At 44.1% G+C, this 25179-nt stretch overlaps 1 protein-coding gene across 4 annotated transcripts in view; it reads right to left on the bottom strand.

Annotated features, from left to right (window-relative positions):
- The window catches only part of EP400 (E1A binding protein p400), a 346882-nt gene that overhangs the window by 182003 nt on the left and 139700 nt on the right, over window positions 1-25179 (bottom strand). For 3 of the 4 annotated variants that reach the window (XM_073557025.1, XM_073557023.1, XM_073557024.1), the window contains exons 19-21: window positions 18459-18625; window positions 18196-18359; window positions 2991-3161 (exon numbers count right to left, since the gene is read on the bottom strand). In XM_073557025.1, the coding sequence (XP_073413126.1) occupies window positions 2991-3161; window positions 18196-18359; window positions 18459-18625 (502 nt within the window). The remainder of the gene's footprint in view (window positions 1-2990; window positions 3162-18195; window positions 18360-18458; window positions 18626-25179) is intronic. The other variant, XM_073557026.1, reaches the window with a different exon arrangement.

Raw genomic sequence — 25179 nt, forward strand, 5'->3', positions numbered from 1 at the left:
GCGGGAATAAGGCGGCGACTTTGGCTAGGCCGAAGCCGCGGCCTAAATTTGATAGCTCATGCCCAGAAGGGCTCCAGGACGGCGCGGTTGTCCGGGGGAGGGTCGGATTCCAACCAGACCCCCCCGGATTGAACGGTAGGCTAGCGGTGGGGACATGAGCGCCACCTGGGCCCTGTGGGGGGTCCCTTTGAGGCGCTATGCAGCTGGTGCTGCCGCAGAGACAGGGGTGCCGGGAGCCCTGTCTCTGACAAGTGCCATGCCTGCCTGCACCTCCCCCGGTCCAAACAGGAGCCCGCAGCTGGGCTGGGGTCCCTGGACATGTAAGTGGCCGAATGGTGCCTGGTACAGGCCCTACCTGCGGTGTCTCGACCTAATGCCCCCAGAGAGGGATTAGGGAGGGTGCTGCTGTCACCGTCAGGGGGCTTCGTCCTACCCTCGACCTCAACCCAGAGCCCAAGTAAACTGGGGAAGGAGGGGGGGTTCTCGACTTCGAACAAGTACCCGAGGGACTGGGGAAGGAGCGACATGGGGAAGAACCATCTCGACCTCAACCGGGTACCCCTTAATAGGGGACCGAGGAGGGAGCCATGCCGGGGGTCTCACTGGAGACCCGCTTTTCTTCATCTGTAATCCGTTGAAAAAAATTAAGGAAAAAAACGGAAGAGAGAAAAAAATCTTAGGTGTGCCTCCTTGCGACACTAAGCAAAAACTGGAGAAGGCTGACGCCGTTCAGGGGTGTATACTGCAGAGGAGGAGCCAAAGTTAATCTTTTTCAGATTATGCATAGTGTCGCCTCCTAGTGGACAGCAGCATAACACCCACGGTTCTGTGTCCCCCAATAAGGCGACAGAGTAAGAACCTGTCAACAGGTTACCTGCAAATATGAGGTTAACAGTGAATATAGAGCGGTGGCTGCAACTGCTCACCCAGTCCTCACTGACAGCTGGCTCTATTGCAAAGTCAGTGCCAAGGGTGTGGTTAGAGTCGCCACTTTGTGTACTCAAGAGCGGTGACTGAATCCGCGCCAGAGCCTCCTCCCAGACTGAAGCCAGAACACTGCCAGCGGGAGTGAAGTTAATTTTTTCCCCGCAGTGTTCAGCTAAGTGCAGGTGCCAAGCAAGTTAATAATGCTATTAACCTGCAGATTAACCCCATATCTGCAGGCTAATAGCATTTTTTCTGGCCACAGGTTCCCTTTAATGAATTAGGTGCACCTAATTCCAGAGGTAACAATTAGACTGGTCTGAACAATGATCGTCTTAATGAATCAGGGCCATTGTTCTCTTTAGCACACCGCCCAGTGTAAAAAGGAGATGTGCTGCCAATAACATGATATACATGAGGACAGAATAACCTATTAGTGTTCGTTCTAACCCCATCGATCTTCGGCAGCCTGTGTAAAGAGTAGATAATAGTACATGGAAAAAGGAAATAGGATCTCAAGACATTTTTGATGGAATTCAGGCTTTGGAGAGTTATATTGTTGCTCCAGAATGTGATGACATGATTATATTTGAATATTTTTTTTTTCCCAATAATAAATATTGATTGTTGTTCATGGGAAAAAATAAGACATCACCTAAAAATAATAATAAAGTAACTTGGCACTCAACTGAATGATCCTTTTTGAAAATAAGTTTTTATTGTGGCAGTCACAAAGGACGTTTCGGCCTACAATTGGCCTTCGTCAGTTCGACTGCTGCAGATGATGAAGTTAAAAGTGGAGAATTATATAAGATCCTATTACAAGGCAGTGATTTTGGAGGTTACTGTAATGACCGTCTATAACACGTGTAGTGCTCGTGCAGGTTTAGTGCCTAGGCGTATGGACCTGGATGCAGTATCCGCTGCTAGCCCTGGACGTCCAGGGCTAGCAGCGGATACTGCGACCAGGTCCATACGCCTAGGCACTACACCTGCACGAGCACTACACGTGTTATAGAAGGTCATTACAGTAACCTCCAAAATCACTGCCTTGTAATAGGATCTTATATAATTCTTCACTTTTAACTTCATTATATGCAGCAGTCGGACTGACGAAGGCCAATTGTAGGCCGAAACGTCCTTTGTGACTGCCACAATAAAAACTTATTTTCAAAAAGGATCATTCAGTTGAGTGCCAAGTTACTTTATTATTCACTTGGGTCTGGGTAACCTACTTGTGCACCTTGTAGTAGTGCCACGCTATACTTTACATCACCTAAAAATAAGGCCTAACATCTTCTGGACCAAACAATATAATAAGACTCGATCTTCGCTTCAAAGAAACATGGTAGTCTGTGATCTAAATTGCTTTAGTCATTTTGTGGTCCTTCACAATTACAAAGACATCAGTTCGGAACCTTTACCAACCAGGAGAACTATGCTGTAGATGTCATGGTACAAGCAGCTAAGAGTTACACATACTTTACAGTAGCTTAGCAATAGGCCATCTTAACTGAATACCATTTAAAAAGTAGCTTACAGTAATTAACTTTTAGGACACATATGAACAAACAACAACCAGTCAAAGATGTACACAACCAATACATTATCAAGTTTCTAGTTTGCATTTGCTTTAGACTACTGTTAGCCAACTTTAAAATTGCAGTTAGAAATAAAATGCACACAAAGTTCCAATAACTACTCAAATGGCCTTCTCAAAGAGGAAAAGGACTTGAAGGATAGTATAACTTTTGAGGCAACAATCCTAAAAGTAAATATGGATCTGTTAATGAACCTTGCTACATAATAAGCCAAAACAAACAATCCATTTGCAGACTAATTTTTTGGCAAGGCTTGTTAAAAGGTTCATAGTGACTTTTATGACTGCGACTTCTAATTGGTGGCACTGGAGTTCAAAACCTTTTCCTCTATGGAGAGGTTATTCACATATTTAAATTCCCACAGAAACATTGCATGCTCTATAAGTCTCCCTATGCCATCTTGGCACTCTTCACAAGAAGAAACCTTTTCCCTTTGAGTTGTCACATCTTTGTTGCAACACTTACTTGGAAGCCTAGCCTGAGAACTGAGCACCAGCCTTGGAGATAGAACACTCTGCTGAACTGTATGCTGGGACGTCTGCGAATGGGCGAGTTGCCTTGCTGCAAATGTTGCTGGTGCCTGTGGCCTAGGAGCTCCCAATGTGACATGAGTAGTCTGACCCTGAGTGGTAATTGCTGGGAATGATATTAATAGTTAACTAAATATTGCAAATTAGGATGTAAAGTGGTAAGCATAATTGTGTCCAGTAACAAATGACATTTCACATTAACTTACAGAACAAAAAGAACATAATTTTTTTAAATGCTTGCCAACCATTTGTCTGTGGCATCCATCAAATCTACCACAGTCATAGCCTCATCATCATCATCATTCTACAACACACAGCATGAAAAAAATGATTGTACAATTGAAGAAAGAACTTCAGGTTAGTAGTCATCTTGATGCCAGCTACCTAGTCAAACAGAACAGTAATACTGCCTGTACTTTTTCCAGAAAGTTCCATACCATCAAATAATACTTAACCTTTCAGTGACAGAGCCAATTTGCTACTTAATGACGGGGCCAATTTTAACAATTCTTACCACAGTCCCTTTATGAGGTTATAACTCTGGAAAGCTTTAACGGATCCCGCTGATTCTGAGACTGCTTTCTCGTGACATATTGTACTTCATGTTAGTGGTAAAAAAGTTCTTCCATATGACTTGCGTTTATTTATGAAAAAACGGAAATATGGCAAAAAAAAAATAAAATTTCACAATTTTCAAACTTTTAATTTTTATGCCCTTAAATAAGATATGTCACACAAAATAGTTAATAAATAACATTTCCCACATGTCTACTTCACATCAGCACAATTTTGGAAACAATTTTTTTTTGTCAGGTTATAAGGGTTAAAAGTTGACCAGGGATTTCTCATTTTTACAACAAAATTTACAAAACCATTTTTTTAGGGACCACATTACATTTGAAGTCACTTTGAGGGAAGTACATGACAGGTAATACCCAAAAGTGACATCATTCGAAAAACTGCACCACTCAAGGTGCTCAAAACCACATTCAAAAAGTTAATTAACCATTTACGTGCTTCACAGGAATTGAAGCAATGTGCAAGGAAAAAAATGAACATTTAACTTTTTTTCACAAAAATTTTACTTCAGAACCAGTTTTTTATTTTTCATTTTCACAAATGTAAAAAGATAAAATGAACCACAAAATTTGTTGTGCAATTTCTCCTGAATACGCCGATACCCCATATGTGGGGGTAAACCACTGTTTGGGCGCACGGCAGAACTCGGAAGAGAAGGAGCATTGACTTTTTCTTTTTAAATATTTTTATTAATTTTTAGATTAATACGGAAAGAGGGGGGAAAACAAAGGAAAAAAGGGATCATTTGAATTTTTCAATGCAGAATTGGCTGGAATTAAGATCGGATGCCATGTCACATTTGAAGAGCTCCAGATGTGCCTAAACATTGGAAATCCCCCATAAGTGACCCCATTTTGGAATCTAGACCCTCCAAGGAACTTATCTAGATGTGTGGTGAGCACTTTGAACCCCAAAGTGCTTCACAGAAGTTTATAATGTAGAGCCTTGAAAATTATTATTTTTTTTTTTTTTTATAAACACAAAAATGATTTTTTCTTAGCCCCAAATTATTTATTTTCACATGGGTATCAGGAGAAATTGGACCCCAAAAGTTGTTGTCCAATTTGTCCTGAGTATGCCGATAACCCACATGTGGGGGTAAACCACTGTTTAGTCGCACGGCAGAGCTCCGAAGGTAAGGAGCACCGTTTGACCTTTTTAGCGCAGAATTGGCTGGAATTGAGATCGAACGCCATGTCGCGTTTGGAGAGCCCCTGATGTGCCTAAACAGTGGAAACCCTCCAATTCTAACCCCAACCCCAACACATCCCTACTAACCCTAACCACAATACACCCCTAACTATAACCCTAACCTTAGCCCCAACCCTAACTTTAGCTCAACTCTATCCTTATTGGGAAAATGGAAATACTTTTTTTAATTTTATTATTTGTCCCTAAGTAAAGGGGGTGATAAAGGGGGGTTTGATCTACTATTTTTTTATTTTGATCACTGTGATAGGGTCTATCACAGTGATCAAAATGAACCAACTGGAAAAATCTATTGTTGCCGGGTGTCGGCTGGCAGATCTCGGCAAGAGCACTGCACATGTGCCCACCATTTTCTTACCGGAAGACGCAGGCGGCCGTGGGGGGAAGCAGGAGGGCCCAGGGACAAAGGGAAGGGGGAGAGCGGGAACCCTATTTCTCTCTCCTCTGATGTGCGATCACATCAGAGGAGAAATTAAATGGCAAATCTGACTTTTTTTTGCGGTTGCCGTTATACCGTTACTAACGGCGATCGCAACCCCATGGTCGTTAAAATCCGACCCGAATCATGTTTTCTGGGGTCTCAGCCACCCTCGGCAGCCGAGACCCTGGAGAAATTCCAACTGTGGGGGGGCGCTATACACTTTTCCTCAGTGTCGTTAATTAACGGGGCTGTGGTTTAAGTACTGTTAACTGCCGTCATTAAAAGGCGTATTGGTGGTCATTAAGGGGTTAAAGAAACATTGTATACCATCAATAAACATAAGTAATCACCAAATGTGAAGGATGAGGAAGTTACATTCTCTAATGTTTAATTGTTATGGCAAATTTTATTTTTGTATTTAAGAGAAACTACTTTTTTTTTTTTTTATACTTTCTAGGCCCATAATGTTCCGCAGGTCAACAGGGATGCAAGAGTCGAGACCCATATTGATTGCTCAAAAGACCATTCAAATTAGAATTTAACCCCTTAATGACCGGAGCTTTTTTCTGTTTTACGTATTCGTTATTCGCTCCCCGTCATTCCAAAGCCATGACTTTTTTTATTTTTTTGTCAATATGGCCATGTGAGGGCTTATTTTTTGAGAGACAAGTTGTACTTTTGAACTATACCACTGGTTTTACTATATCGTGTAACAGAAAACGGAAAAAATTGCAGTGGGCGCATGGTAGAGCTCGGAAGGGAAGGAGCGCCATTTGACTTTTCAATGCAAAATTGGCTGGAATTGAGATTGGATGCCATGTCGCGTTTGGAGAGCCCCTGATGTTCCTAAACAGTGGAAGCCCCCCAATTCAAATTCAAACCCAAACCCCAACACACACCTAACCCTAATCCCAACCTTAACCCTAACCACAAACCTAACCCTAACACACCCCTAACCTTAACCCTAATTCCAATCCTAACCCTAATCTCAACCCTAACTCTAACCTTAGCCCCAACCTTAACCGGAAAATGAAAATAACTACTTTTTTTATTAAATTATTTTTCCATAACAAAGGGGGTGATAAACGGGGGTTTGATTTACTATTTATAGCGGGTTTTTATAGCAGGTTTTTAGGTTTGGCAGCTGTCGCACACTAAAAGACGCTTTTTACTGCAAAAAATAGTTTTTGCATTACCATATTTTGAGAGCTACAATTTTTCCATATTTTGGCCCACAGAGTCACGCGAGGTCTTGTTTCTCGTGGGACGAGTTGACGTTTTTATTGGTACCATTTTAGGGCACATGACATTTTTTGATCGTTTTTTTAGTCTGATTTTTGGGAGGCAGAATGAACAAAAAACAGCCTTTCACAAAGTTCTTTGGGGGGGGGGGGGGTAGTGTTTACACCGTTCCGCGTGTGATAAAATTGACAAAGCAGTTTTATTATCCGGGTAACTACGATTACAGCGATACATCATTTAAATCGCTTTTTTATGTTTTGGCACTTTTATGCAATAAAACCAATTTTATAAACAAATAATGTTTGCATTGCCTTATTCTGAGAGCTATAACTTTATTTTTCTGGTGATGGAGCTGTATGGGGGCTTGTTTTTTTGCATGACCAGATGACGTTTTCAGCGGTACCACGTTTATTTATATCCGTTGTTTTGATCGTGTGTTATTCCACTTTTTGCTCGGTGCTATGATGATGATTTTTTTGCTTTTTTTAATGGTTTTCACTAAAGGGGTTAACTAGCAGGACAGTTTTATAGGTTGGGTCGTTACAGACGTGGGGATACCAAATATGTGTACTTTTATTGTTTAGATTTTTTTAGATTTCTTTAATTCAAATATTTATTTACTGCTGGAATAAATATTGATTTGTTTTAAAAAAATTTACAATAATTTATAAAAAGTTTTTTATTTAAGTCTTAATTTTAAACTTTGTCCTACTATGGGACACTCATTCTGTGCAGGCTGATCGTTTCTATAGTATGCAGATCTGCATACTATAGAAGCTGTCAGCGCTGCAGCTTCAATACACTGACCTGAGAGACTTCCTGGTCATCACTGCGCATGACAGGAAGTCTCAGGCCTGGAGATCCTGATGTCGTTATGATGACATCGGGTCTCCAAGGCAGCGATCGGGACCCCGCGTCATGCCGTGGGGTCTCCGATCCAAAGGCAGAGGGGCAGTCACAGCTGACAGCCCCTCTGCCTGCTCCTGGAATGATGCGATAATGTTTGATCACAGTGTTTTGGGGGGTTAAAGTGTCGGGAGCGGTCCGTGACCGCTCCTGGCTCTTAGGGCCAGGTGTCAGCTGTGAGCTGATTGCGTATGACATACTATTCCGTCCATGGGAATTAAGTCCCAGGGCACATGGACGGAATCAAAACAAACCTACTTCTCATCTCTCCTATCCTCCCTGTCTCACAACCCTAAACAGTTATTCAACACTTTCAATTCTCTCCTCCGCCCCCCAGCACCTCCTCCCTCTCCACTCATCTCAGTTGAAGACTTTGCCTCATTTTTCAAGGAGAAGATTGATAACATCAGAGACAGTTTTGGTCAACAACCCCCAGTGCCCTTCCTCCTACCTGCCCTGCTCCCCCAAAACCAACTTCTCCACCATTACAGAAGATCGACTCTCCACTCTACTCTCAAGATCACATGTCTCCACCTGTGCACTTGCCTCGATCCCATTCCACTTCATCCCAAACCTCACCACAGTCTTCATCCCAACCCTAACGCATCTCTTCAACCTATCACTAATAACTGGTGTTTTCCCCTCAAGCTTTAAACATGCCTCAATCACACCTATCCTCAAAAAGCCCTCTCTTGACCCATCCTCTGTATCTAGCTATCACCCTATATCACTTCGCCCCTATGCCTCAAAACTACTGGAACAACACGTCCATCTTGAACTATCCTCCTACCTCTCTTCTTGCTCCCTCCTTGACCACTTGCAATCTGGCTTCAGGCCACACCACTCCACTGAAACTGTCCTAACTAAGGTCACCAATGACCTACTAGCCGCCAAGGCCAAGCAACACTACTCTGTCCTCTTCCTCCTGGACCTGTCCTCTGCCTTTGACACAGTGGACCATTCCCTATTACTACAGACCCTCTCATCTCTTGGTATCACAGACTTGGCCCTATCTTGGATTACGTCATACCTAGCAGACCGGACATTCAGCGTCTCCCATTCACACACCACCTCCTCACCGCGCCCCCTATCCGTCGGAGTCCCACAAGGTTCAGTCCTAGGGCCCCTGCTCTTCTCTGTTTACACCTTCGGCCTCAGACAGCTCATAGAATCTCATGGCTTTCAGTATCATCTCTATGCTGATGACACACAGATCTACATCTCTGGACCAGATATCACCTCCCTACTAAACAGAATCCTTCAATGTCTGTCTGCTATTTCATCCTTCTTCTCTGCTAGATTTCTAAAACTTAATATGGACAAAACAGAGTTAATCATCTTTCGCCCATCTCACGTGACTCCCCCAACGGACCTATCCATTAAAATAAACAGCTGCCCACTCTCTCCAGTCCCACAAGCTCGTTGCCTTGTGGTTATCCTTGACACTGATCTCTCTTTCAAACCACATATCCAAGCCCTTTCCACTTCCTGCCGACTTCAACTCAAAAATATTTCACGGATCCGTACATTCCTCAACCAAGAATCTGCAAAAACCCTAGTCCATGCCCTCATCATCTCCCACCTTGACTACTGCAACCTCCTGCTCTGTGGCCTCCCCTCTAACACACTCACACCCCTCCAATCTATTCTCAACTCTGCTGCCCGACTAATCCACCTGTCCCCCCGCTATTCCCCGGCCTCTCCCCTCTGTCAATCCCTGCACTGGCTCCCCATTACCCAAAAACTCCAGTTCAAAACCCTAACCATGACATACAAAGCCATCCACAACCTGAGTCCTCCGTACATCTGTGACCTAGTCACCTGGTACTTACCTGCACGAAACCTCCGATCCTCACAAGATCTCCTTCTGTACTCCCCTCTTATCTCCTCTTCCCACAATCGCATACAAGATTTCTCCCGCGCATCCCCCCTACTCTGGAACTCTCGCCTACCATGGAAACCTTCAAAAAGAACTTGAAGACCTACCTCTTCCGACAAGCCTACAACTTGCAGTAACCACCGATCCACCAAACCACTGCACGACCAGCTCTACCCTCGCCTACTGTATCCTCACCCATCCCGTTGTAGATTGTGAGCCCTCGCGGGCAGGGTCCTCTCTCATCCTGTACCAGTCGTGACTTGTTTAAGATTACTGTACTTGTATGCATTATGTATTCCCCTCCTCACATGTAAAGCGCCATGGAATAAATGGCGCTATAATAATAATCTACGTCAAAGGTCAGAAAGGGGTTAAAGAAATTCAAAATACTTGCATATTCCACATTTCTCACATACATCCCACTAACAGAAAGGCAGGCTGCTCAAATCTAATTTCTTAAGGGCATGTCACACTAAGAGATATCGCTAGCAATATCGCTATAACTAGTGACGTTATAGCGATATTGCTAGCGATATCGCTGTGTCTGATACTTACCTACGACCGGCTCCCCCGCTGGTTATCGCTGATCGCGCGAGAACGTTCAGGACTGTTTATCGTCGTCAGCTTCCTGCGGCGCTTCCTGCTGTGAGGACGAGCGACGCGTGGAGCCGGGCGGGAGGACGCAGGATCGCCTGGTGTGACAGGTAAGTAGCGACCCCCGTCCCCAGCGATGTCGCTAGTGAGATCTGCCTATGTGGCAGCTCACTAGCGACCACTTAGCGATGTACCAGCGATCCTGACCGCGTCATATCGCTGGTCGGGATCGCTGGTACATCGCTAAGTGTGACAGTACCTTTACTCCTACTGAAACATTATAACAATTACATGTGGTAAAGTAATAGCAATACTGCCCTGCTGAATACTGGAAGGTGAAGGGACAATTCATGAAGAGGGTGCAGAAGGAATTTCTATAATAGATTAGAAGTATGTAGGTATCTAATCTAGCCAAAAAAAGAAAAAAAAAGTTTAGCATTGCAATTTGACAACCCTCCAAAACACAGGAGTTTATCTTTAACAAAGTGGTGGAAAGAGAATAAATGTTATCACTGGCCTGATCTAACTCAGCAGTACTGAAATTCTGCAACATATTTACAGTAGTAGACAGAGACAAAAAGATTCTTCTTGGGTTCTACAGAATTGTTTGTCAGAGGTTATACAAGCTACAATATATATACTGCAAACAAACTAGGTAAACAAATGAGGTGTAATGTTATAGTTCGCAATTGTAACCACCCTGCTTGTCAAAGCACGTAAAAAGATCTTGGATCTTCTTCTTTATACGAGTAGTTTATAGATGTCCTTAAAGAAAACAGTAGATGGACAGTGTTACGTCTGAAAATAGAAACTCAGGAACTTTTTTAGTGGCTATAAATGCTCTAAAGAGGCTTACAGCAAGACACTGGAGGAGCAGGACACAGTAAGATGAGCTCCTGAACGAACTTGATCTTATACCTTATAATGAGAAAATTGGAGGACATATCTCGGAAATCTACAGATATGACAAAATACTAATCACACCAGACAAAGATTTTAAGGATTTTAAGCTAGGACAAGAAAAATGCACAAGAAAAAGAAGAAACAAGGAAGCAAAAACAGGTCAAGATTACCTAGTGAAAACACAGAAAAAAGGCAACATCAAACCCTAACAGAACCCAACGCATCCCCAAGGTAAGGGCTCCATGCCAATACATTGCTAAGATAACAATAGACTGTATATTATGCAACAGAAAATATAAGAGAAAAGAAAGGATGACCTTTAAAACGAAACAACATGGGAATTGCACTATAAGCAAGGAGGGTGACCTGGAGAAAGCAGCTGGAGCTAGCAGGAGGGCCTGACACATTAGTGATAACCTTGGGAATGCCAGATCTATGAAAGAGAAAAAAGCCATAAAGCTGGGCAAGATAATGATAAGACTTCAAAAAACAAGGGGAAAAAATAAATGTGTTATTCTACTCAGGGCACCACCAAATTTGGGACCAGACTCTCAGAAAATACGTCAAACCGCAGGGCATTAAGAATGGCACAAATTAGAGTACAAGAGGAGGAGAACCCTGAGACTTTTAATCTTTCTATAAACATTTATAAAAATGGAACTATCATGGTACAAGGAACAGAACCCAAGATGGAGGAATTTGAACAACAATTCCAGCACATTAAGAACCAAGTTGAAATGCAAACTCTGAGGCAGGGAGGAAGCATAAACACTCCTGATCAGATCACAGCAGACAGTCACAAGCAGTCCCCCAGCCCCATCTACATCCCAACCACTCATGAATAATATACTCAGACTGTCTGTCCCAACTAGAAAGTGAGTTTATTCAGGTCAAATAGGAATTTCAAAGAAGCCAAGGTGAGAAAAATGCAAATAACCAACTGAATGAGGAATTATCAAAGCTGAAGAGAGACCAGTGTGAAATGCAAAGGTCACTTCAAAGACTGCAGGTAGAAAATGCATACCTCAAAGAAGAAATAGCACAGCTAAAATCATCAAACCTGCAACAAAAGCCATATAGGGCACCTCAAAGTACAAGCAGTCCCCCAAAACCAAGGCCTGCACCAACCAATCTCTGTTCCTGCACATCACAGACCAGCGACAGCCCCAGCCAGAAGGACAAGACAACAATCCCAGAAATAAAAGTACAGCCCCATCCACACAGCAAATCAGGGCAACAAACACCTCTAAAACCCAACACTGCAAAGGAAAATCCTACCCTAAATCCCAGCAACGAATACACAGCCTCATATTCACAGCAACCCAGGGCAACCAACAGCCAAGTACACACAAAAAAACAAACAGCCCAAATAAAACACCGGGCCCTGACATCATCCTAATAATACGATTAGTCCCCAATCCCCACAATTTTAAACGTGCCCTGAAAACGCATTTATTCAGACTGGCCTATCTCCTCAACACATTAACCTAATCTATCCCTGTGTGGCACAGCCAAAAGTTTTACCATAACCAGATTTCCCGCATCATGTTCCCACATGCTTTATGCATCCATTAGCCCTCTGTGTCTGTACTGTTACACACTTAACATTATGGCTGGTCCATACAATCAGGGCAACTGTTACCACCCACCTTTCGTGTCTACCTCTTTCCTCATAGACTGTAAGCTTGCGAGCAGGGCCCTCTTTCCTCTTGGTATTTGTTATAATCTACTGTATGTGATTATTGTTATGCTGTAATGTCTATTGTCTGTACAAATCCCCTCTGAAATGTAAAGTGCTGCGGAATATGTCGGCGCTATAAAAATAAAATTTATTATTATTATTATTATTAATAGACTCAAATGGGAAATACCTGGACACTAAGACTGTTCCCAGGGGCACGAGTCACAAAAATCCACTGTTCAACAATCCCACAAGCAGAGAAGGTGAACAATTTCCCAAACTTCACAGAGCCCACACATCTCATATTACACACCGGCCCAAACGATATTCACCAAGAGACAGCCACCCAAGGCTATCAAAACTCTCAATAGCTGCCCAGCAAAAATTTCCCAGATCCAAAATAATCCTGTCTGACCTGCTTCCAAGGAACGACATAGACCAACAGGTAATCCAGAAAATCAACTCAGAGCTGGCCGCCAGTATCGCCTTAACACCAAACATACAACTGGCAAGACATCTCGAAATAACGCTCCATCACCTATACGATGACAATCACCTCAATAAACAAGGGGTTAGTCATTTAGCTACACCGCTAAAGGACATTGTTCTAAATAGACCTCCGAGACCACAAGCAAGATGCCCACCAAGCAGATGGCAACCCACAGCGATCCGCAGTGAGTCCTCAGAGGGCAGAAGTACTGGAGACCACAAGCGCCACAAAGGCAACACAAAATACCAGAGGGCAGCAACATGGCAGAAATAAGGACATTGCTCAACACACTGTGCAGCAAACTCATGGGACACCCCTCTAAAACATGCCACCTAAATCCACCACTCGAACTGTTATGTCCTAAGAAAATCTTTCTCCATTATAAGGTATATCGACTAAACATGACATCCTTAGTGATCAGCAGCTGGAACATTCAAGGATTGAATGCTTCAGCTTTTGGGCCAAAGATAAACGACCCAGGCTTCAAACAAAGGCTAATGAACATTGACATCCAGATCCTCCTGGAGACATGGGCCGAGCAGAGGAGGAATCCCTGGCACCCCTGGGATACATGGAATTATGTGCCTTGGACAAGAAAAACAAGAACACCAAACAAGGCTGCTGCTCAGGGGGCATACTAATATGGTAGAAGGAGGTGATCAAAGAGCACATGAAAGCATTGAAAAGAGGAGACAGCCATATATGGATAAAGATAAGCAGCTCCATTATCACCCCTCAGCAGGACATCTACTTATGTGCAGCTTACATCCCTCCATCAGAATCCCCATACTTTAAAGGTACTGTCACACTTAGAGATGCACCAGCGATCCCAACCACGATATGGATCGCTGCTGCATCACTAAGTGGTCACTAGTGAGCTGCCACACAGGTAGATCTCACCAGCGACATAGCAGCGGTCGGCGGTCGCTACTTACCTGTCAGACGAGGCGATCCTGACGTCCTCCCGCCCGTGTCCGCTCGTCGGCGCCACAGGAAGCTGACGACGAGAAACGGCCCAGGCCGTTCTCGCGCGATCAGTGATAATCAGCCGGGGAGCCGGTTGGAGGTAAGGATCACACATAGCAATATTGCTGCAGCGTCACAAAACTAGTGATGTTACAGCGATATTGCTAGCGATTTCGCTTAGTGTGACGGGGCCTTAAGCCAGGCATCTATGAGGACCTACAGAGGGAGGCAGCCCAATTCCAGTACAAGGGTAAGGTTCTCCCTCTGTGGAGACATCAATGCCAGGATGGGTACAAAAAAAGGACTGTCACCAGACAAACACATACCGTATTTTCCGCTTTGTACGCACTTTTTATCCCCCAAACTTGGGGGGAAAATGGGGGTGCGTCTTACAAAGCGGACATGCCTTACCGGGTGTCCGGCGGTGCCGTGGGTGTCTCCGGGTGCCCAGCCATGTCTCCGGTTCCCATCCCGGGGCTCTGCCGACATTTTGCGACAGGCCAGAGCCCCAGGGCTCTCTCTTGGTTCCCTCTGTATTGACTCCGGCAACATGGCGGCGCATGTGCTGATGGTGATCTCGAGACTGAGCCCCCACCCCCGGTAAGCAATAAGACCCATAGATTATAAGAAGCACCACCATTTTATTAAAAAAATATTTTTTTCTTAGTTTTCTCTTCAAAATTTGGGGTGCGTCTTATAATCCGGAGCATCTTATAAAGTGAAAAATACGGTACGTGCTCGGAGAGGAGTCCTTCTACAGTGACTCAGTACAAACAGCAAGAAACAGCTATGACAAGAGTGGTGAACAAAAGCGGCAAAACACTGTTGAGCCTGTGCTGGAGCCTTGGGGCTGCATATACTGAATGGGCGCATAAGGGAGGACTTAGAGATTTACACTAAACTCCCATGTGGGAAGTAGTGTGGTGGATTATGCCATAATAGACATGGACCCAGCAAACATAAATGCCTTCATAGTCACCTCTGAAACCCACTTGCTAGACCACTACCATACTGCTATATATGAGATCCAAGGACAAACCACCCACAGAAAAGCCCCATCTGACCGGTTTCCACAACCTACCACCATCCTTCAAGTGGCCTAAACAGTTAGACACTGAATACATCAAAATGAGCAACAGAACCGAGATCCAAGAGCTACTTGTACATTTTAACACCAGTAGCTACACATCAAACCAGCAAGGGGCCAACCCGGCAGTGAATGATTTTAACAATATCCTATTTACCATGGCAGAACTAGAAGGCCTCAGAAACACCAACCCCAAGAGACCTACAAATAAATAATGCCAAAAATGGCACTACGCAACTCCCTAAGGATGGCCTCAATCCAAAAACACAGAGACCCCCAACAACAGGGACCCAAGAGCAGCCAATGACACCCTACAGAGGCAATACAAGTGCATCCTCAAGGAGAAAAAAAAACAGAGGCACATCTCCCAGAAACTACAGCAGCTTGAAAACTCCCTCCAGGACAACTCATTCTAGGAGACCTGGAGTCATATCGGCACAAAGCCCAAGTAGAACACCCTCCACATCCAGAATGGCAACATCTGGCACAACTACTTCGAGAGCCTCTACATGAACATACCAGAAGAAGACTTAATACCCCAGGAAAGCAACATCTAACCAATAAACTGAGGACATGGAGAAAACATTCAAGGACTTAAAAAACCCTATGGATGCACTAATCAGTGTGCTGGAAATAAAGGATAGAATTAGACTGATGAAATACAAAAAGGTCGGGGGCAGTGACGGCATCCTGCCAGAGATAATCAAATACAGTTCCCCAGACATACTGCAAAACTTTTCACCCACGTCCTAAGCACCGGCTTCTTCGTGCAATGCTGGAATCAAGTTCTCATTATGCCCATCTACAAGAATGGAGACCGATAAAATCCAGCAAACTACAGAGGGATTTGTGTCAACAGCATTCTGGGAAAACTGATTAACAGCATCTTTAATAAAGGGATCATCACCTTCCTCACCCAGCATGACATCCTCAGCAGAAGCCAAGCAGGGTTCATGCCAAACCACGGCATTACCGATCACATCTACACCCTGCACAGCCTCATCAAGACCCAAGTCCACAGCAAAAAAACAGGGAAAATATTTACATGCTTCATGGACTTCAAGACGGCCTTTGACTAAGGCCTCTTTCACACATCCGGTTTGTGCCGTCAGGCACAATCCGGCATGTGTGTAAAAAAACGGATCCGGTTTTTTTTACCGCCGGATGCGTTTTTTTGTAATTGAGAAGCACATGCGCCGGATCGCGCCGTATGTGCTTCCGTTTGTTCCGGTTTTTACCGGATCCGGCTGAATTCCTCTGTCCGGCGGCCGGACAGGACGGGTGCTGCAGCGTTTTTTTGTCCGGCGAAAAAAGGCGGACATGGACGTATGCGGCCCTTCCGGCTCTGCGGGACAATGTTTCTCTATGGTACATTCCGGCCGCCGGATCAGGCTTCTAACTGATTCGGCCACCGCATGCACGGTTTTACCCTGTGCGCATGCCCGTTATCTCTCTCTCTCTCTTTCATACCCCGTTCTCGCTCTCTCTCTTTCATACCCCGTTCTCTCTCTCTCTCTTTCATACCCCGTTCTCTCTCTCTCTCTTTCATACCCCGTTCTCTCTCTCTCTCTTTCATACCCCGTTCTCTCTCTTTCATACCCCGTTCTCTCTCTCTCTTTCATACCCCGTTCTCTCTCTCTTTCATACCCCGTTCTCTCTCTTTCATACCCCGTTCTCTCTCTTTCATACCCCGTTCTCTCTCTTTCATACCCCGTTCTCTCTCTCTCTCTCTCTTTTTCATACCCCGTTCTCTCTCTCTTTCATACCCCGTTCTCTCTCTTTCATACCCTGTTCTCTCTCTCTCTTTTTCATACCCTGTTCACTGGCTCGTGGATCCTTTTCTTCCCCGGCGACTCCGCAACATAGCCGTGTCAGGCGCCGTAAGATGCGCCGCATATACTTCCGGTCCCTCCATTCACTGCTGGATCCGGCACTTCATCTTTTTGCCGCACGGAGCCGGAATGCCACCGACGGACATGTGAAAGTAGCCTAAGTGTGGCACTCCAGCCTGTTTCTGAAACTCCTGGAAAGTGGAACAGGTGGCAGAACCTACGATGTCATCAAGAGCTCATACACTGAGAACCGTTGCAGCGTGAAGGTGAAGAGGATAGCCTTCTTTCGGCAGGGCCGCGGGGTCAGACAGGGCTGCAGCCTGTGCCCAATTCTATTCAACATCTACTTAAATGGACTGGCAGCAGCCCTGGAATCCTCCCCAGGCCTCAGTCTGCACGACTGAGAGGTGAAGTTTCTGCTGTACGCAGATAACCTCCTGCTACTCTCCACAAACGAAAGAGGCCTCCAAGATAGCCTGGCAGTGCTGGAAACATTCAGCACCACTTGATCTTTGCTCATCAACCAAAAGACCAAAGTCATGGTGTTTCAGAAGAGGAGCCATGATAAAATCCACACTCACTCCCTCACATTAAATGGTTCCACACTGGAGAAGACCAACAGCTATACCTTCCTTGGACTGGAGCCGAGCCAAGCCAAATCGGGAGCCTGAAGCAAGCAGCAAAGGCCGTGAAAGGAAAAGCGTGCAGAACCTTCTATGCCATCAGAAGACAACTGTACCACCTCAAACCACCGGTGAGAGTTTGGATTAAGATATTCAATGGCGTCATCACTCCTATACTGCTGTATGGTAGCAAGGTTTGGGTCCCAGCGACTTACCCATACCAAAGTGGGATACCAGCCCAACCGAAGTCTTCCACCTGGAGTTCAGCAAATATCTCCATCAAGTACATCGCAGTACCTCAAACATAGCCCGTCAGGCAGAGTTGGGCCGATTCCTCTTGTAGCTAACTATAAACAAGAGGGTGCTATCACATCAGGAGTACATACAGAGAAGCAACCCCAGCTCCTACCATCATAAAGCCCTACTGAGCCAAAGCCCAGAGCAAGCCACGAACCCCAGCAGCCAGTCCTGCCAAAGTCAGCAACACACCCTGACAAAAGCTGAAATAAAGAAGATCTCAGAGAGCTGCAAGATGCAATATATAGAGGGTGCGCAGCGTGAATTAAAGGTAGGGGTGTATAGTCTAATGTGAGATCATCCATTTAGCAGATCAACACAAAGAACCATTCAACAAAATGTTGTCAGAGGTTCTTATTTATTACAATTTTGGAGAAATAACAGCATAAATTCATTTTCTTATTTGGGCACTGGTGTAAATGAAGGATTACCTTTGGTCCCCTGAAGTATGGCAGGTGTGGTAACTGGAGACCTTCTGACCTGTCCATGCTGGTTGGCATTGGATGTTGTAGTCACTACACGTGTTGTTGGTGCACTCTGAAAAGCAACAATGCGCCCTTCTGGTTTTTGACCATAAAACACTGTCTCGAATAATCTACAACATAACAAGTGGTGAAAAGTTGAATTGTTACACGAGCAAAACCATGTAGGGAAATTTTAGCAAGTTAAAATAATTTGCAAAAAAAACAAATACCTGCTGGGTTTAATTTTTTCCCGTTTTGGTCGAGGAGGAGGATCAGGATTACTGTACAGCTCCTGAATCAGTTTACGTGTTACTCTCCGTTTAGCAAGCACCTGAGCTTCATAACGGGACATCTTGTTTTCGAGCCCAAGAAGACAAAACAGAGACAAATCTGGGTTCTGTGGAGGAAAAAAATATTTTAACTTGATACATTTTAGTAATGCAGGAGCATAACTGTGACTAATCAACAGTGTGAATAGTGTATTTTGTAAGTTAAAGGGAACCAGTCATTTGATTTATGATGACCAAACCATAGGCAGCATGAATCAGATGCCAGCTGCACGATTGCAGCCACATGTTTTACTCCGATTACATTTACCACAAAAACATAGCTGAACTTGTTCCCGCTGAAGCCCGTTTTCACCTTCCTGGCACAGCCGCGTTTTTTAAATCAAAGATGTGACACTATGTGGTAATACCGCTGGAAGGTTTCTAAATTTAAGAGCGATTCAGAGATTGTTTAATGACACACTGTACATCATGTTGTTAAAGATTATGGAAATTTGTTGAAAATTTAATAAAATCTGCAAATTCCAATTTTTATGTCCTTATAACAAATAGTCAAGAAACATTTTCATGAACTTTAACCCCTTAGTGACCAAGCCAATTTTTATAAATCTGACCACTGTTCCTTTATGTGGTAATAACTCTGGAACGCTTCAACAGATCACAGTGGTAAAATTTCTTCAATATGATTTGAGTCTATTTATGAAAAAAAAGAAATTTGGGTAAAAAAAAACAACTTCATTTTTGTGCCCTTAAATCAGAGAAATGTCACACAAAATAGTTACCGTAATAAACATTTACCACATGTCTACGTTACATCAGCACAATTTTGGAAACAATTTTTTTTTGGTTAGGGCGTTATAAGGGTTAAAAGTTGACCAGCGATTTTTCATTTCTCCAACCAAATTTACAAAACCATTTTTTTTTTACGTACCACCTCATATTTGAAGTGACTTTGAGGGGTCTGTATGACAGAAAATACCCAAAAGTGACACCTTCTAAAAACTACAACCCCCTCAAGGTGTTCAAAACCACATTCAAGAAGTTTATTAACCCTTCAGGTGCTTGACAAGAACTGAAGCAATGTGGAAGGAAAAAATTAACATTTCAACTTTTTTCTATTTTTTTTTTTTTTTACAAAAAAAAATAACTTTAGACCCAAACTTTATTTTCACAAAGGTATCAGAAGAAAATAGACCCCAAAATTTGCTGTGCAATTTCTTCTGAGTATGCAGATACCCCCATATGTGGAGGAAATCCACTGTTTGGGCACACGGCAGGACTCACATGGAAAGGAGCACCGTTTGACTTTTTGAACGCAAAATTGGCTGGAATCGATGGTGGGCAACATGTTGCGTTTGGAGAGCCTCTGATGTGCGTAAACAGAAGAAATCCCCAACATGTGACCCCATTTTGGAAACCACACCCCTCAAGGATTTTATCCAGGGGTATAGTGAGCATTTTGAACTCACAGGTATGACACAGAAATTGTTAACATTAGGTTGTCATACTGACTATGTCGTCATTAATGGTCTCTACTCCAGTTTACATCGGGCGCTCAGCTACGCACCAAATATGATGGGTGTTCGAGTGATATGCTCGAGTCAATGCCCCGCATGTTTCCAGAAAAATGAAGCGGGAGGGCCAGGGGAGGCTCACAGAACCCATTTCTTTTTCCTTTGGTATGCTAGATCATTTCAAGAGGAGAAAAATGAATTGTAAATCAGACTTTTTTTTGTGATTGTCGTTATTTGGTGAATAACAGCGATTACGTGACAGGAGACTGTAAAAACTGGCCCTGATCATGTTCTCCAGGGTCTCAGCAACCCCCAATCACAGAGACCCCGGAGATTTTCTGACGCTGGCTGGGCGCTATACTCTTATTTCTCAGCGCAGTTAAAAAGCATCCCTGAGGAATAAGTACCCTTAACTGCTGTTAAAAGTCATGTCGGTGGTCATTAAGGGGTTAAAAAAATGTGCTTTTGTTTTAACAGACCTATCCAGAAGTCAGAAGACCTCCCAAATGTTATACCATTTACTAACTGCCCCACTCAAAGTATTGAAAACTGTAGTCAGGAAGTTTGTTAACCCTTCAGTTGGTTCACAGGAACTAATGCAAAGTGGAATGAAAAAAAAAAAAAATTTTTTGGTCCAACAAAGCATTTCAAGGAAGGTAAGGAGCGCTATTCAATTTTTGAAGCTGAAATATTCTGGCCGTTAAAGGAATATTCCATGACTCAAATTTCTCAGATGCTACATTCCCCTTCTAAAATAACAACATGTTGGACTCTCCTCTTATGTCGGTGCTGTGCCAGCGATGTCCGCACCGGGTACCACATGACATTTTTATATCATGGGACCTTGGCAGGCAGCCTTTCAGCAGTGTCATTCTCACTTCCTTCAGACATAACTGACATCTGGAGAGCAGCAGCATCGCTGACTTCTTCCAAATGTCAGTTTCCGAGGGGGGGGTGTAGACTTTTATTATTTTACATGGGGAAATATGGTGAGAACGGGTTGTCTGAGTAGTGGACTACCTATTTAAACCACATCTGCAGATCCCCCAAGGTGCCAAAATGCAGAAACCCCCACAAGGGACCCTTATTTTGGAATCTATACCCCTCAAGAAATTTATCTAGGAATAAAGTGCCAATTTTGAACTCGCTTGTGCGTCATAGAAATTTATAGCATTGGGAAACAAAAAATTAATTTTGTTTTCCATAAAAATGTTGCTTTAGCCCAATTTTTCATTTCCACAAAGGAAACAGGAGAGAATAAATCCAACAATTTGTTGAACAATTTCTCCTCGGTATGTGGATAACCAATATGTGGTTGCAGGCTACGATTTCGGCAGAAGTGCACAAAAGGGAAGGAGCATTATTTGACCTTTGATGTATAATTTTGGTTTAAAGAGCCACTGGAGAGCTAAAAAAAACAGAAACCCTCTGCAATTGACCCCATTTTGGAAGCTACACCCATTAAGGAATTTATGTAGGGTTGCAGTGACCTATTTGGATCCACATGTGCTTCGAGCATCGGAGGACCTCCAGTTAGTGACAGAAATATATACCGTATACATTATAATACTGCTTATAAAAAGAAACACTGTGCCTATACAAAAACACGCTACAAACAGAAAAACGTGCACACCACACAAGTGATGGGAGGGAATAAGCGGGTGCTGTCATGGGCTCTGAGAGATAGTTATCGGTAAGTAACTACGTTTTTCTCTATTCCCCCATGACAGCACCACGGAGAGAATTACAGAGATTTGTAGCTTAGGGAGGCACCACAGTCTGAAGAACCCTTCTTCCGAAGGTTAAGTCAGATGCGGAGGCTAGGTCTAGTCGATAGTATTTAAAAAAGGTTGAAGGTAATGACCAAGTGGCCGCCTTACAGATTTGTTCTATCGATACCTCGGACCTCTTTGCTCATGAGGTTGCCACGGCCCTCGTGTAATGAGCTTTCAACCCCGCTGGATGAACAGGCCAAGGCTATCACATCTCTTATCCATCTTGCCAGGGTACTCTTGGATGCTTTGAGTCCCTTTCTAGGCCCCTGGAAACACACAAAGCGAGCCTTCCTTCCTACCCTCTAGGTGGACTCTAGATACTGGAACCAGACATCTTTTAACATGTAGGGTGTGAAATCTTTCCTCTTTCCTATTCCTAGGATTTGAGCAAAAGGAAGGAAGGACTACCTCTTGGGACCTATGGAATTGAGATGTTACCTTTGGTAAGTAGGCCAGGTAAGGCTTTAGGATAACTATCATCTAAAATTTTTGTAAAAAGAGGTCTCGCAGATAGGGCCTGAATATCGCTTACCCTGCAGGCCAATGTTAGAGCTACCAGAAGAACGGTTTTTAAGGATAAGATCTTGAGAGGGGCTGAATCTATAGGCTCGAATGGGGGACCTGTTAGAGCGGATAGGACCAGATTTAGATCCCAAGATAGTAGCTTTTGACTAACTATCGGGTCTAGATCTTGCTGCGGCTTTAATGAACCGTGCTACCCATGGGTTACCGTCAACGTCCTGATTATATAGTGCACCTAAAGCTGCCACCTGTACCTTTAAAGGGAATCTGTCACCCCCTTTTTCGACTATGAGCTACCAGCGCAGTCAACAACACCCATCAGACCAAGACAGGACCGCCCCTGGGTGAGTATAATATAAGTCCTTTTTCTTCTCTTTCAGGTTACATCGGGGGCTTATCTACAGCATTACAGAATGCTGTAGATAAGCCCCTGATGTCGGTGGCGGCAGCTCATAGTCGAAAAAAGGGGTGACCAATTCCCTTTAAAGTAATGACTGCCAGGCCTCATTCTAGTCCCTTTTTTAGGAATTCAAGGATTTCAGTAAATGGGACCCCATCCTGAACTCTTACCCTGGAGGTGGACAGGAATTTTCTCCAGGTTTTGCCGTAAGCCTTTGTAGTAACCGGTTTCCTACTTTTTAATAGTGTAGAAACTAGGTTCTCCAAAAACCCCCTTCCCCTCAGCAGTGCCCCCTCAAATTCCATGCTGTTAAATGAAGGTTTGCTGCACGAGGATGTAACACCGGTCCTTGAGATAGAAGGTCCGGGAGATCTGATAGCATTCAAGGGTCGGTGGTCGATAGCATCCTCAGCCAGGAGTACCAAGTTCTTCTTGGCCAGAAAGAGGCTATTAGTATCATTCTTGTTTTGTCTTCCCTGACTTTCCGTATGACTGCTGGAATGAGGATGATCGGGGAAAGACATATGTCAAGCTCGGAGTCCATGGAAGTATAAAGGCATCTAGGGCCCAATGATTCCCCCTGGGGTTTAGAGAGCAAAATGCCTCCACCTTTTTGTTGCTGAAATGGGCAAACAAATCTATTTCCAGGGTTCCCCCACATATTCGCAATCTGTTTGAAAATGGACTGGTTTAAAACCCACTTGCCCTGCCTCAGCTTAGTGCAGCTCAGAAAGTCTGCCTTTTGATTTTCTACCCCCCGAATGTGCAGTGCAGCAAGGGATAGAAGATTTCTTTCTGCCAAGCTGAGGATTCTGGAGGAGGTGTCCATTATAAATCCGATATAGCGTGACCCACAGCCCAGAGTTCTTTCTGGTTCGAGCAAGCCCTGAGTAACCCTGTTGTCCATGTGGGCTCCCCATCCCATGGGACTTGCATCAGTGGTAATTATGTGGGATACTCGTTACCCAGGGGATTCCTCTGGATAGGCTGTTGGTATCCCTCCACCAAGCTAGGGAATGAATAGTAGCTGAATGTAGAGTTATGTGACCCCTTAATGCCGACTGGTTTCCCAATATATCCCACTGGAGATCCCTTGTGTGTAGTTGCGCCCACTAGACTGCCGGTAAACAGGCAGAAAGGGAGCTTAGTAGTGACATCGCTTTCCTCAGTGTTAAGGAGGGGTTCCATAAAGCTTTTGCCACTATGTGCATGATTTTTCTTTTTTGTGAATAGGGAGGCGGCACTCGTTTTTGAGAGTCCAACTTTAGCCCTAGGAATTTTTCTACTCTGCTGGGCTCTAGCCTTGACTTCTTCAGATTTAGAAGCCAGTCCAGGTTCACTAAGGTGCTCATTACTCTGTCCCTCTGCAGCTTTGAGCCGAGTCGCTTGCTATCAGAAAATCGTCCAAATAGGGGATTATTATTTCGCTCCTCTTCCTCCCAGAGCCATAACTTTTTTATTTTTCCACCAATATGGCCGTGTGAGGGCTTATTTTTTGCGGGACGAGTTATACTTTTGAACAACATCATTGGTTTTGCCATGTACTATACTCGAAAATGGGGAAAAAATTCCAAGTACGGTGAAATTGCAAAAAAAAGTGCAATCCCACACTGTTTTTTTGGTTCACTAAATGCAATGTCGCGGCGGCCAAAAAAAAACGTAATCCTGGCGTTTTGATTTTTTTTCTTGCTACGCCGTATAGCAATCAGGTTAATCCTTTTTTTTATTGATAGATCGGGTGATACCAAATATGTGTAGGTTTGATTTTTTTTATTGTTTTATTTTGATTGGGGCGAAAGGGGGGTGATTTAAACTTACCGTATTTTTTTTTGCTTTTTTTTAATTTTTAAATACTTTCTTTTTACTTTTGGCATGCTTCAATAGCCTCCACAGGAGGCTAGAAGCATGCCATACTTGATCGGCTCTGCTACGTATAGACGATGTTCAGATCGCCTATATGTAGCAGAAATACAGCATTGCTATGAGCGCCGACCACAGGGTGGCGGCTCATAGCAATGTGTCGGCAATATGCTGGTTGTCATGGCAATGCGTCGCTGACCCTCGATCACGTGACGGGGGTGAGCGATGTGCTCATTTCTGGCCGGGCGCCGGAAGCGCTAGTTAAATGCCCGCTGTCAGCGTTTGACAGCAGGATTTAACTACCGTAGTTAATAGGTGCGGGCAGATCGCGATTCCGCCAGAGCCTATTGCGGGCACATGTCAGCTGTTTATAACAGCTGACATGTCGCGGCTTTGAGGTGGGCTCTCCGCCGGATGTCCAATGTCTCTCCATACAAAAATTGCCCCTCACATGGGATCGAACATAACTTGAGTTTTGTCTGCAAGTCCCCAGGCCAGCATTTAAACCAGAGAGCTCTCCTGGCTGCGTTTGAGAGGGCTGCAGATTTAGACGTCAGTTGAGGAGTCTGCCAAAAAAGCCACTGCACCTCTTA

Source organism: Dendrobates tinctorius, unplaced genomic scaffold (genome assembly GCF_039654945.1).
Source record: "Dendrobates tinctorius isolate UK_male_01 unplaced genomic scaffold, ASM3965494v1 ptg000243l, whole genome shotgun sequence".
Classification (NCBI taxonomy): domain Eukaryota; kingdom Metazoa; phylum Chordata; class Amphibia; order Anura; family Dendrobatidae; genus Dendrobates; species Dendrobates tinctorius.